Source organism: Bubalus bubalis, chromosome 18, assembly GCF_019923935.1.
Source record: "Bubalus bubalis isolate 160015118507 breed Murrah chromosome 18, NDDB_SH_1, whole genome shotgun sequence".
Lineage (NCBI taxonomy): Eukaryota > Metazoa > Chordata > Mammalia > Artiodactyla > Bovidae > Bubalus > Bubalus bubalis.
Window position 1 is genome coordinate 54,978,985 of NC_059174.1, and position 17,898 is coordinate 54,996,882.

General features: G+C 46.0%; 2 protein-coding genes across 2 annotated transcripts in view; one reads left to right on the forward strand and one right to left on the reverse strand.

Annotated features, from left to right (window-relative positions):
* Nucleotides 1–17,898, reverse strand: part of TULP2 (TUB like protein 2) — a 60,278-nt gene that overhangs the window by 28,549 nt on the left and 13,831 nt on the right. The window lies entirely within an intron of this gene.
* On the forward strand, nt 3,317–13,950 carry DHDH (dihydrodiol dehydrogenase). The gene is made up of 7 exons (XM_006050926.4): nt 3,317–3,496; nt 3,942–4,053; nt 6,059–6,222; nt 8,739–8,991; nt 12,453–12,577; nt 13,403–13,556; nt 13,802–13,950. The coding sequence occupies exons 1-7, from the start codon at nt 3,407–3,409 to the stop codon at nt 13,909–13,911; spliced, it is 1,008 nt and encodes a 335-aa protein (XP_006050988.1). The 5' UTR covers nt 3,317–3,406; the 3' UTR covers nt 13,912–13,950.

Below are 17,898 nucleotides of genomic sequence, written 5' to 3' on the forward strand. Positions count from 1 at the left end.
CCTTCTTTAGTGAACAATGCAAGGAAATAGAGGAAAACAATAGAATGGAAAAGACTAGAGCTCTCTTCAAGAAAATTGGAGATACCAAGGGAACATTTCATGCAAAGATGGGCACAAGAAAGGACAGAAATGGTATGGACCTAACAGAAGCAGAAGATATTAAGAAGAGGTGGCAAGAATACACAGAAGAACTGTACAAGAAACTCTTAAGGACTCAGATAAACACGATGGTGTGGTCACTCACCTAGAGGCAGACAGCCTGGAATGTAAAGTCAAGTGGGCCTTAGGAAGCATTACTACAAACAAAACTAGTGGAGGTGATGGAATTCCAGCTGAGCTATTTCAAATACTAAAGGATGATGCTGTTAAAGTGCTGCACTCAATATGTCAACAAATTTGGAAAATTCAGCTGTGGCCACAGACTGTAAAAGGTTCGCTTTCATTCCAATTCCAAAGAAAGGCAATGCCAAAGAATGTTCAAAATACCGTACAATTGTGCTCATTTCACATGCTAGCAAGTTAATGCTCAAAATCCTTCAAGTTAGGCTTCAACAGTATGTGAACTGAGAACTTCCATATGTACAAGCTGGAGTTAGAAAAGACAGGGGAACCAGAAATCAAATTGCCAACATCCACTGGATCATAGAAAAAGCAAGAGAATTAAAACAAAACAAAACAAAAAAACACCTGCTTATTTGACTATACTAAAGCCTTTGTGCAGATCACAACAAACTGTGGGAAATTCTTAAAGAGATGGGAATATCAAACTACCTTACCTGTCTCCTGAGAAACCTGTATGCTGGACTGCTGGAAGCCAGCACGGGAGTGCCCACCCATGACAAAGGTCATGTGGAGAGGCCTGATATGCAAAGGCGAGTCAGGGCTCAAGGGGCCCCCCTGGACCTGCCCGAGCATCTACCCCAAAACCAGAATCTGTTTTACTATTTTACGACTTTCACCAACTCTTCTGACATTAACGGGGGGCTATCCCCGACCACCTTTCTCTGTAAGAAAATCAACTTAAAACTCTAGTTAATATGTCTCCTGGGCATAATAGGAGTGTTTCAATTCAAACCCCTCTGATGACTTTCTAGCTTGCCTGACAGGTTTGTTCAGATTCACAGCCTCCCAACCACGAGAGGCATGGGAAGCTTAAGACATTCTAACAATGCAGAGCTTCTCAGAGAGTTAAAATTGTTAGAATAGAACTAGTAGAGGATTTCTTTGTTGAGCTAATGCTTGCTGCCAAGTTTCCATATCCCTTACCTACTGTGTCCCTGGGAGTGTATTGATTAATATTTTGGTGTATAAAAATGTAAGTAGTAGCTTTAATGTTTGTAACCTTGGACCCTTGAGTTAATTCTTTTCTTGTTATAGCCCACCACACTTTTGTCCTATAGGAATGCAACTTTATCTAATGCTTTCGCAGGGTGGCGCCTGACTTTAGAATAATCACCTTTAGAGAAAAATAAGTTTTCTGAAGGGTCATAAAATGTTAACAGGCCTCCTGGCCAGAAGATGATGTAAATTACCTAAAACTTTTGCATATGATAAGTTTGCAGAAAGAAAGCTTGGCTTCGACAAGAATCAAGGACTGCTGACCTTGCATGACTCTACCCGCCCCCCCCCCCCCCCCATTATCCTCTATGCACAACTTAAGGTATAAAAACTACTTTGGAAAATAAAGTGCGGACCGTGCTCACTGAAGCTTGGTCTCCCCATGTCATTCTTTCTCTTTCCTTTTCCTATTCAGGCTGATTCCATGGAACGCAGGGGCTCTCTGCATTCACTTTCCTGCCTGGGCTTCTAAGACCCACTCGAGAAGGTGCCTAAGGTGGGGCACCTCCCGCAATTCGAGAGGGCGCCTGTAGCCTACGTGAACAGAGTAAGTCCCATGCTGGGGCTTTATTGCAACAGTTAGAACTGGACATGGAATAACAAATTGGGAAAGGAGTACGTCAAGGCTATATATTGTCTCCCTGCTTATTTCACTTCTCTGCCGAGTAAATCGGGCAAAATGACAAACTGGATGACTTGCAAGCTGGAATCAAGATTGTCAGGAGAAATATCAACAACCTCAGATATGCAGATATCACTCTAATGGCAGAAAGTGAAGAGGAACTAAAGAGGTTCTTGGATGAAGCTCTTTAGTTAAAGAGGAGAGTGAAAAATCTGGCTTAAAACTCAACATTCAAAAAACTAAGATCATGGCATCCTGTTTTGTCACTTCATGGCAAATGAATAGGGGAAAAAGTGGAAACCATGACAGACTTTGTTTTCTTGGGCTCCAAAATCACTGCAGACGGTGACTGCAGCCATGAAATTTTTTTAAAGTAGCTTTCTTCTTGGAAAGAAAGAAAGCTATGACAAAGCTAGACATCATATTACAAAGCAGGGACATCACTTTGCTGACAAAAGTCTGTATAGTCAAAGCTATGGTTTTTCCAGTAGTCGTGTATGGATGTAGGAGTTGGATCACAAAGAAGGCTGAGCATTAGAGAACTGATGCTTTTGAATGTGGTGCTGGAGAAGATTCTTGAGAGTCCCTTGGAGTGCAAGGAGATCAAACAAGTCAATCCTACAGGAAATCAACCCTGAATATTCACTGGAAAGCCTGATGCTGAAGCTGAAGCCCCAGTACTTTGGCCACTTGATGTGAAGAGCCGACTCATTGGAAAAGACCCTGATGCTGGGAAAGACTAAGGGCAGGAAGAGAAGGAGGCGACAGCAGATTAAATGTCTATAAGGAAAATTGACGAATTTGTTGTGGGTGAAGTTGGCCAGTCTTTTTATTTATTGCTCACGTTCCTAGCTAAAAATGATCATGGTTTTCTGGGTCTGTTTCTGCGTCTGTAAATAGGGCACAATAGAATCTCACTCGCAGGTTTGTGGTGAGAAATTAGGGATGGGGAAAGGAAAGCACGGAGCTAGGGCCTTGGACTTCCAAGGGCGTTCTATAAATATTAATAGTTAAGAAATATTAGTAAAAGTTAGTGAATATATTACCTTTGCTATTATTATCCTCTCTCTCTCTCTGAATAGTTCCTAAGGGTACGCGGCTTTCTGAACAAAAGAGAGGTAAGTTCAAAGGCTCGAAGTTGAATGGAAAGGAAAGCGCCTCTCCTTGTGTCACAAGGCTAGTCTCTAGGGAAGACGACTCTCGGTGTTTTTGGTCAATCCCTGTTAGGCGGAGCCTTCGGTGGGTTCTTCCAATGGGGATGCTAGAATTAAATATCCGTCCCCTTTGCCTTGGGACTGGCAGGGCGCACAGGCGCCGTGGCCAATGAGGAGCGGCGTAAGAGCAATGGGGGCGGGGAAAAGGGCCACGCCCCCCGGAGCGCCGGGCATCTGGTCCTTAACTCCCGCCGGGAAAAGGTAGGGACTTTTGGGACTCCGGGTTGCGGCGATGGCGCTTCGCTGGGGCATCGTGTCGGCTGGCCTTATCTCCAGCGACTTCACGACGATGCTGCGGATGCTGCCTCGCTCTGAGCACCAGGTCCTCCCTCTCTCCAGAGACCTGGGGAAGAGTGGGCGGGGGGTCTGAGGGAGGAGGGAACTAGGCTTCTGGGACTTCCGAGCCCCACAAGGCCGTGAAACAACCTCAAAATCCGTATCGCTCTTTTCTCACCTCTGTCTTTTTAACACGAATTACGCGAGGTTTGGGAGAGTCTTGATCTGTTTTGTTGTGTAAGGGAGACATTTAAATATTAGGGAGTTTAATAATCGGGGTTGAATAATCGTCTGCCTCAGATCTCTTTTTCCCAAACCCAGGGGTCCAGCCGCCGGTCACCTCATCCCCCAGGACCGCATTCCCCGTGCCCCGTTATGGGAGTTGTCAATTTCTCCCTTCCCCACCGAGGCCTTCTCCATCACCTCCCTCCCATCTACCCGTCTTCCTTACCTGCCCCAGACCCTCCAGTCTGACTCAGTTGTCCCTCTAGGTAGTGGCGATAGCGGCCCGTGACCTGAGCCGGGCGAAGGAGTTTGCTAAGAAACACGACATCCCCAAGGCCTATGGATCCTATGAGGAACTGGCCAAGGACCCCGACGTGGGTGAGTGGCCCGGGCGGCGGAGGGGGAGAGGGGGCGTCACCGGGGGTGCTGCCTTCAGGCTGCTCCGTAGAAGAAGCGAGGCTCTGCGCGATAAGCCAATCCCTCTGGGCTCCCGAAAGGACTCTGGGCTGGGAGGCGGGACGATAGGAACCGGTTTCGTCTGAAATTATCTGTCCAGCATGAAATAGAAAGTAGGGGCCACACCTCCGCGGTAAAGGCAGGGCTTGAATTTCTGAGCGAGGCCTTTCAGGTTTTAAATACGACCCGTGTGGCTCGGGCTTCTGCGTTCCAGAGGAGCCTGGATGGAGAGGCAGGGCAGCGTAGTTGGACAACAGCCTGGCTCTGCAGTCAGATTGGCTGAGTGGGCATTTTCCCCTCTTCTGCTTGCCCTTCTCAGGTTCCTCATTTTTGAAACGGGCAAAATAATAATCTTACTTCTTGGTGGTGTTGTGAGGACTAAGTGAGAGATACGATAATTTCAGAAGACTGGAAATAATCTGAAGGAAATAGAGTGATAGTAGAGAATGGTTTTGTTGTTGTTTAGTCGCTAAGTAGTGACCAACCCTTTTGTGACCCCATGGACCGTAGCCTGCCAGGCTCCTCTGTCCACGGGATTCTCCAGGAAGGAATACTGGAGTGGGTTGCCATTCCTTCTCCAAGAGCTCTTCCTGACCCAGGGATCGAACCTGAGTTGCCTGCATTGGCAGGCGGATTCTTTGTCTCTAAGCCATCAGGGAGGCCCTTCAGTTCAGTTCAGTTGTTCAGTCCTATCCAACTCTGTGACCCCATGGACTGCAGCATGCCAGGTCTCTCTGTCCATCACCAACTCCCAAAGCTTACTCAAACTCATGTCCATTGAGTTGGTGATGCCATCCAACCACCTCATCCTCTGTGGTCCCCTTCTCCTCCTGCCTTCAATCTTTCAATCAGCATCAGGGTTTTTTCCAATGAGTCAGTTCTTTGCATCAGGTGGCCAAAGTATTGGAGTTTCAGCTTCAGCATCAGTCCTTCCAATGAATATTCAGGACTGATTTCCTTTAGGATGGACTGGTTGGAGCTCCTTGCTGTCCAAGGGACTCTCAAGAGTCTTCTCCAACACCACAGTTCAAAAGCATCAATTCTTCAGGACTCAGCTTTCTTTATAGTCCAACTCTCACATCCATACATGACTACTGGAAAAACCATAGCTTTGACTAGATGGACCTTTGTTGGTGAAGTAATGTCTCTGCTTTTTAATATGCCGTCTAGGTTGGTCATAACTTTTCTTCCAAGAAGCAAGCATCTTTTAATTTCATGGCTGCAGTCACCATCTGCAGTGATTTTGAATCTCCCCAAAATAGAGTCTGTCACTATTTCCAGTGTTTCCCCATTTTCCATGAACTGATGGGACCGGATGCCATGACCTTAGTTTTCTGAATGTTGAGTTTTAAGCCAACTTTTTCACTCTCCTCTTTCACTTTCATCAAGAGGCTCTTTAGTTCTTTGCTTTCTGCCATAAGTGTGGTGTCATCTGCATATCTGAGGTTATTGATGTTTCTCCCCGCAATCTTGATTCCAGCTTGTGCTTCATCCAGTCCAGAATTTCTCGTGATGTACTCTGCATATAAGTTAAATAAGCAGGGTGACAATATACAGCCTTGACGTACTCCTTTCCCGATTTGGAACCAGTCTGTAGGTCCATGTCGAGTTCTATCTATTACTTCTTGACCTGCATACAGATTTCTCAAGAGGCAGGTCAGGTGGTCTGGTATTCCCAGCTCTTTAAGAATTTCCCACAGTTTGTTGTGATCCATACAGTCAAAGGCTTTGGCTTAGTCAATAAAGCAGAAGCCCTTAGCTCCGTCCAAATGGGAGGCTAGATTTTGACCACTGTGGTAGGACTTCCTACCTTCTTGGAGGAACTCAGGCTCCAGGAAGCTTGGGGGCGGGGCCTCTAAATGGTGGGCGGTGCCGGAGGTCTCAGTGGGTGGGGCTATTGATCTCTGCCTTTCTCCTCCCGCCATAGAGGTGGCCTACATTGGCACCCAGCACCCCCAGCACAAGGCTGCAGTGTTACTCTGCCTGACAGCGGGCAAGGCTGTGTTGTGTGAGAAGCCCATGGGTGTGAACGCCGCGGAAGTGCGCGAAATGGTTGCTGAGGCCCGATCCCGAGGCCTCTTCTTTATGGAGGTGAGGGTGGAGGGCCCTATCAACATCCCACATTAGAGCTACTTGCTATGGCTAAACGTGATTGTCGGTCAACAGTTTTGGAGGAACACAAGGGTGGATTGCCAAGAGTTAAGATGACCACAAAATGAACCAGAGTCCTTGCGTTTGTCGGGATGCCGTTGAGCTATGTCAGGGAATCTACTAGCAACATCCCCCCATGGGTGGGAGCCATTGCTTTTGGCCCTTAGCAAACATGGCCGCCTGAAGGATTGTGCGTCAGCGTCTCCGAAAAAAGATGCCGATAGTGAAAGGAGCACAAAAACCGCAATGGGCTTAGTTTGGGTGGATTTACAAAGTTAGAGATCCGAAGTACCAAGGAACCCCCTACCAAACCTCAATGTCAAACTGCCTTTGTTTTTACCCTTATCAGACTTGGCTACCTATAGGGACCTTTGACATCTTGCAAATTGCCAGTAATTAAAATGGCCACCAACACCAATGGCTAATGCCAGAAGTTAAGATGGCCACCACATGACACCATCCGCCCCACCACCATCCCAAGCTATTTTCATGTTAAGGAGTATTACGGTTCTTTTTTCTTTTTGGCCACACCAAGAGGCATGTGGAACTTTCATGAACAGGGATGGAACCTGTGCCCCCTTTGGAAGCCCAGTGTCTTAACTGCTGGACCACCACCAGGGAAGTCTGAGTATTATGGTTTTTAAACATTTTGCTGTAGGTTCTGCTAGTAGTCACAATAGCTCTTACTTCCCCATGTTCTATCTAGTTATCATACGCTCAGTATTGCTGAGCCTCCTAAGTCTGCAAAGTTCTATGTGCCCAAGAAGTAGTCGAGATATCAGTGCCAAAATTCTGTGAATTTATTATTTCTTCATTTTTATTGACACCTAATGTGTACCAGATTCAATCCTAGGAACTGGGGATTCATAACATACAAGACAGAGGCTCAGTTTTCAAGGAGCTCAAGATCACTTTAGGTCATGGAAATGGGTAACCCCAATGTCCATGGACATGGGCTTTTGTGGACATAGCACTGAGCAGTTCATGGAGCACAGACACCCTGTCCCAACTTGGGTGATGATCAAGGAGGTTTCTTGTGGGTAGAGGCCAGAGAGGGAAAACAGAGTTAAGACTTAAAACAAGAATTTGAAGATTTCATTTCATTAGTATGAAATTTATCTTGGATAGGTCAAGATTTCTGGCTTTAGAGTCAGAGGACTCTAGATTCCAGTTGCCAAGTTCCTAGCTCTGTGACCCTGGGCAAATAATTTGATTCAACTGAGCCTTAGTTTTCTGATTTAAAAAATGGACATAATGATAGCTATCTGGCCGAGATGATGGGAGAACTCATTATGCACAGCATGTACATATTGTCTTGATCATAATATATACCCAATAAATGCAAGCTGACGTTAGGCAATGGGGAGCAACAGAAGGGGACTGGGCAGGGATGAGACAGGGTCAGTTCTTAGAGAAGGAAAGATCCCTCTGGGCCATGTGGGGATTGGACTGGAGGGGAGAGACTGGGCATGTTAATTTGCCAGGGCTCCTATAATAAAGTGCCACTAACGGACCAGGTGGCTAAACAACAGAGATTTCTTTTCCCATATTTCTGGGGAGTTCTTTGGTGGCCTAGTGGTTAGGATTCTGGGCTTTCACTACAGTGGCCTGGGTTTAAAACTGTGATCCTGCAAGCCTCATGGTGAAGCCCCCCCCCACCAAAAAAAAAATAATAAAATTTTTTAGAATTTAAAAATAAAATAAAAATTTTAAAAATAAATATTTTCTCACACTCTGGTGGCTAGAGAAGTCAAGGTGTCAGCAGGGTTGGCTCCTCCTAAGCCCTCTCTCTTTGACTTGCAGATGGCAGCCTCCTCCCTGTGTCTACACATGGTCTTCCCTCTGGGCAGAGTTGTGTCCTAACTTCCTCTTCTTCTAAGGACTCCAGTCCTATTGGATGAGGGCTCACCTTAATGACCTCATTTTAACTTAATTACCTCCTTAAAAAAACCTACCTCTGGGAACTTCCCTGGCAGTCCTGTGATCAAGACACCATGCTTCCAATACAGGGGGCACATGTTTAATCCCTGGTCAAGGAAATACGATCCCACATGCCACGAGATGTGGCAAAACACACACACACACACACACATACACACTCCAAATACGCTCACATTAGGGGGTTCTGGGGAGGAGTTGGGCCTCAACATGAATTTGGTGGGGAGACAATTCAGCCCGTAACATTGGGGGACTGGTGTAATGGTTCAGATAAGGAAGGACAAGGCCGGCCTTGGGGCTGCAGGACTGGAGAGGAGAGAAGGTGGCAGAGAAGGTCAGGCTAGACACAGCTTGGGGACTGCCAGGCTGTGGAAGGAAGACAGAGGGGCCTTGTTTGGGGAGCGGTGGGTACCCACTCAAGACTGAGTCCTCAAAGAGAGAAAAACTGGTTAACTTTTGGGTCCTGATTGTTTTCCTTCTCTTCCTGCATCCTGCTTTCTTCCCTCTGTGGTCTGCAGGCCATCTGGACCCGGTTCTTCCCTGCTGTAGAGGCTCTGAGGTCTGTCCTGGCCCAGGGAACTCTGGGGGACCTTCGGGTGGTTCGGGCAGAATTTGGGAAGAATCTCACCCATGTACACCGGGCCACAGACTGGGCCCAGGCGGGAGGTGGCTTGTTAGACCTTGGCATCTACTGTCTCCAGTTCATCTCCATGGTTTTCGGTGGGCAGAAGCCGGAGAAGATTTCAGCTGTGGGAAGGCGCCATGAAACAGGTACGGTCTATCCTGGACTTGGTTGGTTGGTTGGTCAAGTCACTAAGTTGTGTCCAACTCTGCGAGCCCATGGACCGTAACATGCCAGGTTCCTCTGTCTATGGGGTTCTCCAGGCAAGGAATACTGCAGTGGATTGCCACTTCCTTCTTCAGGGGATCTTCCCAGACCAGGGATCGAACCTGTGTCTCCTGCAATGGCAGGCAGGTTCTTTACCACTGAGCCACCAGGGAATATCCTGGACTAATAGGAGTGGATCCTCTCTTACTGGGAGCAGTGAACTGGGGATAAGTCTCCTCCCTGATGAGTATCAGGTTAGACAGCTAGAGAAACTTCCCATGTGAAGCCACCCAAGCTACCCCCAGCCTGGGCCCAGAGTTGAGAGTGTGAGCAGGGTCTGTGCTGGGACTTTGCTGCGTGATGTTGGCCAAGGGACACAACATCTCTGAGTCTTAATCAGTTACCAACTAGTTACCTAATTAGTTTTAATTAAGTAAAATGTCAATAATAGAGTTATCATAAGGAGTTAATGAAGTAATTTTTGAAGCAAATGGTAAGCAGTTATTGAATATAAACAATTATTATTTTTTGCATTTGTCTCAGTTAGCCTTTGCTGCATAACAAACTACCCTAGAACTTAGTGACCTTAAATAACAATCATTTATTAGCTTGTGATCCTGTGGGTCGGCAATTTGGGCTGGGCTCAGCTTGAGTGGTTCTTCTGCTGGTCTTAGTCGTGTAGCTGCAGTTGGCTGGCTGTCCCACTGGAGCTGGATGCTCTAGGATGGCCTCACTATGTCTTGCAGGTGTTGGTTATTCTATGGGGAGCCTTGGTTCTCCTTCACATGGCCTCTCCTGCTGGCTAACTCAGGTTCATTCATATGGTGGTCTCAGAGTTCCAGGTGGAGCAACAGGAAGGTGGACCTCAGCATGCAAACACTTTTCAGACCTTTGCTTCTACCATATTTGCCACTGTTCCATGGCCCAACATCAGCTCAGATTTCAGAGGTGGGCAAATAGACTGTACCTCCTGATGGAAGAAGCTACTGCAAAGAGGCACTCATAGAGGAACAAGAGGAATTGCTGTGGCCATCTTTGCAAACTGCAGAAAGCAATGAATAGCCAGGAAATTAGTACATGAGATGAAGGTCACTCTTTAGAAAAACTGTCTCCGTCTAACATCTGGCCAGTTCCTAGGCTAAATAGTAGTTATAAAAACAGATCCTGTTTACTAAGTGCTACCTTAATAGATATTAAGGTTATTATAGATTATAACTTTAGGGTTATTATAGATATGACCTTTCTGATATATTAAAGTTGTCCCCATTTTACATATTAGGAAACTGAAGTGCAGAGAGGGGTAGTGATTTATCCAGGGTCACACAGCAGACCTGGGATAAGAACTTGGGCTTAAAAGAGAGCTGAGTCAGGGGACTTGCCTAGCAGTCCAGTGGTTGGGACTCTGCATTTCCACTGCAGGGGCTACAGGTTTGATTTCTGGTCAGATAATTAGGCTCCCCCATGCCACATGGTGGAACTAGGATCCCAAGTTCCAAAAAGAGAGAGGGCTGAGTCAGTAGACTCCTCCATCTGTGGCCTGCCTGATGTGGAACCAGGCTAGTACTTTACCTGCTGTGTTTAATTTTTAACTAATGCTTATATATCACTTATTGTCATCTAAATAGTCTTCTAAGTACATTGTGCATTTTATAGCACTTAATGTAATACTTGAAATGGCCTTATGGGGCAAATTCTCTTATTATCCCCATTTCAGAGATCAGGTAAGTGATTCTTACAAACCTATACAACAAGTATTTACAATGGAGGAAACTGAGGCTTAGTGAGGTGAAGTCTCCCTCTCTTTACTTTTTTAGCATATTTTTCTTTCTTTATTTAGATTACATCTTTACTGTGATATAATTCACATACCATATGATTTATTCATTGAAAGTATATAATTAAAAAAATAAAAAAAGAAAATATATAATTTTGTGGCTTTAGTATAGTCACAGAGTTGTGCATTTATCACTATAATCAATTTTTAAATTAATTTTTATTGAAGTATAGCTGATTTTATGGGATTTGCTAGGTGGCACTAGTGGTAAAGAACCTGCCTGCCAGTGCAGGAGACAGAAGAGATGTGGGTTTGACCCCTGGGTCAGGAAGATCCCCTGGGGGAGGACATGGCAATCCACTGCAGTATTCTTGCCTAGATAATCCCATGGACAGAGAAGCCTGGCAGACTACAGTCACAAAGAGTTTGACACAATCAAAGCAACTTAGCACACATGTGCATGCATCATACAGCAAATGTAGCATGGAGACATAGTCGATTTACAATATTGTGTTAGTTTCAGGTATATAGCAAAGTGATTCAGTTATGCATATACCATAGCCACTCTTTTTAGATTCTTTTCCCATATAGGTTATTGCTGAGTATTGAGTGGAGTTCCCTGTGCTATTTGGTAGATTCATATTAGTTATCTATTTTATGTAGTGTGTATATGTCGATCCCAATCTCTCCCAATTTATCTCTCCTGCACTGTAATCAATTCTAGAATATTTTCATTACTCAAAAAACAAAAAAAAAACCCCACCAATTTTCCCAGGCCCCTGAGCCCTAACCAACCACAAATCTGCTTTGTGGCTCTATGGATTTGCCAAATATTGTTCTTGCCTGGAAAATTCCAAGGACAGAGGAGCGCGTCACGCTACAGTCCACGAGAGTCACAAAGTGTCAGACACGACTGAGTACATGGCGCCAGACATTGCATATGAATGGAATCCTGCAACGTGTGACTTTTGTGTCTGGCTTCTTTCATTTGACATGTTTTCAGGGTTCATCCATGTGGCAGGACATATCACTACTTCTGGCTTCAGTCATATTAAAGATGAGATCTCAGGACTTCCCTGGTAGTCCAGTGGCTAAGACTCTGCACCCCCAGTGCAGGGGGCCCAGGTTCAATCCCTGGTCAGGAAACTGGATTCCCGTATGGGGCATCTAAAAATTTCACATGCTGCAACTTAAAAGAGCCCACATGCTGCAACTAAGACTCAGTGCAACCAAATAAATACTTAAAATTTAGGGGAAAAAAAAGCTATCTTGCCTAAAGTTCTTCAGACGGGACTTCTTTTTTTTTGGTTGTGCTGGGGCTTCGCTGCTGCTCAGGCTTTCCCTAGTTGCAGCGATTGGGGCTACTCTCTACTCGCAGCGTGTGGGTTTCTTGTTGCAGTGGCTTCACTTGTGGAGCACCGGCTCTAGGACGCGCAATAGCTTCAGCATGTGGGTTCAGCAGTTGTGGTGTATGGGTTTAGTTGCGTCGCAGCTTGTGCGGTTTTCCCAGACCAGGGATCGAATCTGTTTCTCCTGCATTGGCAGGCGGACTCTTTACCAATGAGCCTCCAGGGAAGCACTCAGGCAGGATGTGAGGCCAGGCTTGCCCTTGTCCTGTGCCTTCCCCAGGTGTGGACGACACTGTCACTGTGATACTCCAGTACCCGGGAGGGGTCCACGGCAGCTTCACCTGCAGCATCTCTGCCCAGCTCTCCAATACGGTGTCTGTGAGTGGTACCAAGGGCATGGCCCAGGTGAGGCACGGTTGGCTGAGCTGGGATGGCTCCAAGTACTGGGAACCAGGGCCCTTAGTGAGAGGAATAGGCCAGTTGTGGCTGTTGGAGCTGGATGGGGACTGAACTTACCTCTTCCCACACCGTTGATAAGACATTCATCCTCGGCTACTAGGCCATAGGATGGAGTTTGGACCTCCAGGCTCCTTCCTGAGGGTGAACCCATTGGTCTGTCAAAGTCCTTAGTCCTTTCTTGGGAGAAACCAGTTCTTAGTCATCACCCTCTGAGAGCAGCTATAACCTTTGGAATTGCACTCAGGACAGAATACGGGCATTATCAAATGGCAGCTTCATGGGGCTTCCTGGAGCCATGTTGCTAGAAAGAAATTCTATTCTCAGCAGAAGAATTTGTACCTTGCCCCAAACTGGAACTGCAGAATCTGCCCCAGCTGTATCTCTGTATTTCCATTTTGACTTAGACTTGGGTATGGGAATAATTTAGGCTTCCCCAGGGGCTAAAACAAAATGGATAAGCAGATGATGGGTTGTCTCTGCTCCTCCTTGCAAAGGGGGATTCCACGGAGGCAATGATAATCTGTCTTCACGGCCTGAGCACAGGGTTACAGAAAGGTTTGTTCCTGGGGAAATGAACAGATAAGACAGTCTTGTACTGTGGCAATCCTGATGCTAAGAAATAATCCTCCAGCAACCAGGGCAGGGCTAGGTTGGGTGGGGACCCAAACCTTCCTGAAGATGGTGGGTGATCAGTGCTTAACTGACAAGAGAGAGCTCCTGAGCAGCCCTGTTGGTGAGGGTGGTAGGACCACCTCTTATCTCTTCTCTCAGCTCCTCAACCCCTGCTGGAGCCCAACAGAGCTGGTGGTGAAGGGGGAGCATAAGGAGTTCCCACTGCCTCCAGCCCCAGGCAAGGAGTTCAATTTTACAAATGGAATGGGCATGAGTTATGAGGCCAAGCATGTCCGGGAATGCCTGCAGAAAGGTAAGCATGTGGAGAACAGGGGTGGGAGGCTGGGAGGGTAGCAGGGCAAGCCTGGTAGTGGAGGTGGGTATCCTCTCTACTCATCCACTCAAGCAACTGTTTAGAACTACATTTCCCAGGACCTCCTGTGGCATCCATAGGTTAGAACCATGAATTAGTGTGCCTCATGGGATTCTGGGAATTGTAGTTCTTTTGGTCTTTGGGGCTATGAGTAGGAGAGTGTCCCTAACTGCACTCTCCCCCAGGCCTGAAGGAAAGTCCTGTGATTCCTCTGGTGGAAAGTGAGCTCCTGGCTGACATCCTTGACGAGGTGAGGAAGGCCATTGGAATCACCTTCCCCCAAGACAAACACTGATGTATGCCCTGAACAAATAAAGACATGCTGGGAATTCTTTGGCTGTCCAGTGGTCAGGACTCGGCACTGTCACTTCTGGGGCCTGGGTTCAATCCCTGGTCAGAGAACTAAGATCCTGTAAGCCTCAGGGCATGGCAAAGTAAATACAAAAATTAAATAAAATAAATAATAAAGTTGTGTTTCCACAGAGATCTTGGCAGTGGTGGTTTGATAGGCGCTGGGGAGAGCCCACCATCAAAGAGGTCACTAGAGCATAAATTGGTTGGAAGGATGAGAGTGGGGGAAGGTGGGGTCAGGACCGTATTTCCCACAAGCTCCTGGAACAGACATGTGTGGGAAGATCCACAGTTGAAGGTGTCCCTAATTGCACCCTCCCTAGCCTCTCTCTTTGTCTCGTCATCAGGAAATGGGAGACACAACACTAAACACCCTCTGGTGAGGATTAAATGGCCCCTAGCACACAGTAGGTTCTCTGTAGATGTTAGCCAATGGCCCTTCACTTTGAGGTCAGGCTTCCAGAAGCTCCAGGCTCCCATAAGGTATAGAGAATCGTGGGACTTCCCTGGTGGTCCAATGGCCAAGATACCATGCTCCCAATGCAGGGGGCCTGGGTTCAATCCCTGGTCAGGGAACTAGATCCCAAATGCCGCAACTAAGAGTTCATATGCAGCAACTAAAGATTTTGCATGCCACAATGAAGATCAAAGATCTCAAGTTCCAAAACTAAGACACGGCACAGCCCAATAAATGAATAAGTAAAATATTCAAAACAAGGGGCTTTGCTGGTGGTCCAGCGGTAAGACTTCACCTTTCAGTGCAGGGGTTGTGGGTTCAATCCTCAATTGTGGAGCTAAGATCCACATGCCTCACGGCCAAAACAAACAAACAACAATAAAAACATAAAACAGAAGCAATATTGTAATAAATCCAGTAAAGACTTTAAAAATGGTCCACATCAAAAAAATAATCTTTACAATCAAAACAAACCTTTGCTTAAAAAAAAGTATAGAGAGTCATTTCAACAGGAATGTTCACAAGTATTCAGTGGTCTTATTGGCAAAGCCTGGGTCATATGCCCCTCTGTGTGGCAGGGGTAGGAAGTCATTCCCACCCAAATTACAGAGAGTTAGAATGGGGCTGTATGTGGGCACTTGGCCAACCAATTAGGGTTAACTTTGTGCTCTAAGAAAGATCTCATTTCCATATTTTACCATAGTAGTGAGTATAGGTTAGGTTATGCTGTAGTAACAAACAATCCCCAAATCTCAGCTTAGCATAACAAGGTTCTTTCCTCACTTGTGTTATATATTGACTGAGAGTTCTGGACTGTATCTTTCTGGGAGTCCTGCTGGTCAAGTGTGGCCAAGGAAAGAACACCCTGGAAGCTTTGGTACCAAAACATAAATGCTCTGACATGAAAGTGATACACATAATCTCAGAATGTATTGGCCAAAATTAGTCATGTGACCTGAATGAACTACAGAGAATCTAGGAAGTTCATATCGACCACATTCCAGAAGATGAGATGAACATATTGGTTTTATGACACTAATAACTCTCACTATGAGGAAATAAGAAATTTGGTAGAAATTTCAGAACACTGAGAGACATCAGTTAAATGAGTTTTCTATTGTTTGCTTGTCATACCTTGTCATAGTTTTTCTTTGAGGAACAAGCTATGAGAAACCTAGACAGCATATTAAAAAGCAGAGACATCACTTTGCAAACAAAAGGTCCATAAAAAAAGCTGTGGTTTTTCCAGTAGTCACATACAGATGTGAGAATCAGACCATAAAGAAGGCTGATCATTGAAGAATTGATTTCAAACTGTGGTGCTGGAGAAGTCTCTTGAGAGTCCCTTAGCAAGGAGATCAAACCAGTCTATCCTAAAGGAAATCAGCCCTGAATATTCATGGGAAGGACTGATGCTGAAGCTGAAGCTCTAATGCTTTGGCCACCTGATGCAAAAAGCCGACTCACTGGAAAAGACCCTGATGCTGGGAAACACTGAGGGCAAGAGAAGGCGGTGATAGAGGATGAGATGGTTGGATGGCATCACCAACTCAATAGACATGAATTTGAGCAAACTCTGGGAGAGAGTGAAGGACAAGGAAGCCTGGCATGCTGCAGTTCATGGGGTTGCAGAGTTGGACATGACTTAGAAACTGAACAACATTGTTTGCTTATTCCAAGTCCCACTATGCATCATTCAGCTATCACCATATTGGGTTTCAGTCCTCTGCTTGCTTGGTTTCAACCATTTAATTGTTGGTAGAGATGCCTAGATGTCACCTCTGATAGAGAAATTTCACTGGACACATGACTGCACAGCTAAAGACTACATTTCCCAGGCTCCCTTGCATGTGAATGGCTTTTGGCCAATGGGATGCCAGCAGCTTCTGAGTTATGGCCTTAAAAGGCAAGAGGATGGCGACCCATCCCGTCTTTCCCTTCCTGGTGTGGAGATGTCTTGGACGTCAGTGTGTCCACCTTATACTGTGAGATGGAAGTGCTGTGTTGTGAATGGTGAGGCAACAAGCTAGAATAGAAGGCTAGAAGAAAGACATGATTATGGAAGTAAGCATGCCCCAAGATCTTCAGGTTGTGTTGGCAAACTGGAGACTCAGGAGAGCTGATGTTTAGTTCCAGTCCAGGTCTGAAGGCCTGAATACCAGGACAGTTGACGATGCAGGTCTTGTCTGAAGGCTAGCAGCTCAAGACCCAGGAAAAGCCAATGTTCTAATTTGAGTCCAAGGGTGGGAAGAAAGTTAATGTCAGAATGAGAGTGAGGCAGAAAGAATTCTTTCTTATTCAGATGAGGGTCAGTCTTTTGGTTCTATTCAGGCATTTTATGCAATCTACTTCACTAAGTCTACTGATATAATATTGATCTCATGCAACAACACCTTCACAGAAATACCCAGAATAATTTTAGATCAAACATCTGGGCATCCTGTGGTCCACTCAAGTTGGCACGTAAAGTTGACCATCAGGGGCTTCCCTGGTGGTCTGGTGGTTTAGAATCCACCTCCAATGCAGAGGACATGGGTTCGGTCCCTGGTCTGGGAAGATTCCACATGCCATGGAGCAACTAAGCCCTTGTGCCAGAACTACCAAGCCAGCGCTTTTGAGCCCATGTGCCGCAACTACTGAAGCTTGTTCGCCTAGAGCCTGTGCTCTGCAACAAGAGAAGCCACTGTAATGAGAAGCCCGTGCACCACAGCCACTCACTGCACCTAGAGAAAGCCCTGGCAGCAACAAAGATCCAGCGCAGCCAAAAACAAATAAAATAAATCTTAAAAAAATTAACCATCATGCTTTCTGACACTGTGGAACTATCCTCACTGCTAATAGCACTTAGGGTTGTAACTTCTTGGACCGTTACATGAGAGGGGAATAAACTTCTGCATTGTTTAAGCCACTGTTATGCTGATCTTTGCTAAAGCAGCTGAACTGGCATGCCATATTATATTTTCAAAAGATATCTCCTCTCCCCGCTCATATCTCTCCATTGAGAAGTAGAGTCTAGTTTCCCTTCCCCAGAAGTGGAGTGGGCTCCTGACTCCTACGTAGCTGTTGCAACAAGGCAGAACTGACACTGTATGATTTTCGAGGTCAGATCAGGAAAGGCAGTGCAGTTTCTTCTTTGTTAGCTGAAATTCTCTTGAAACTTTCAACCATCAGGCAATAGGTTGGCTGTCCCAAAGCCACCAAGCTGTAAGGCAACTGAAACTATCCCACGCTAAAAAATCACAGGGACAGAAGGAAATGGCAACCCACTCCAGTATTCTTGCCTGGAAATTCCATGGACAGAGGAGCCTGGTGCACTATTGTCCACGGCGAAGAGTCGGACATGACTGAGTACACGCACACACACATGAATATCTGTGATGAGTATCTTTCTACCACCTTCAGCTCAGCATCTGCCAAAGTGAAATGATCACTTTTGGATTCTCCTGTCAATTTTGCTGTCCAATTTTCATCCTT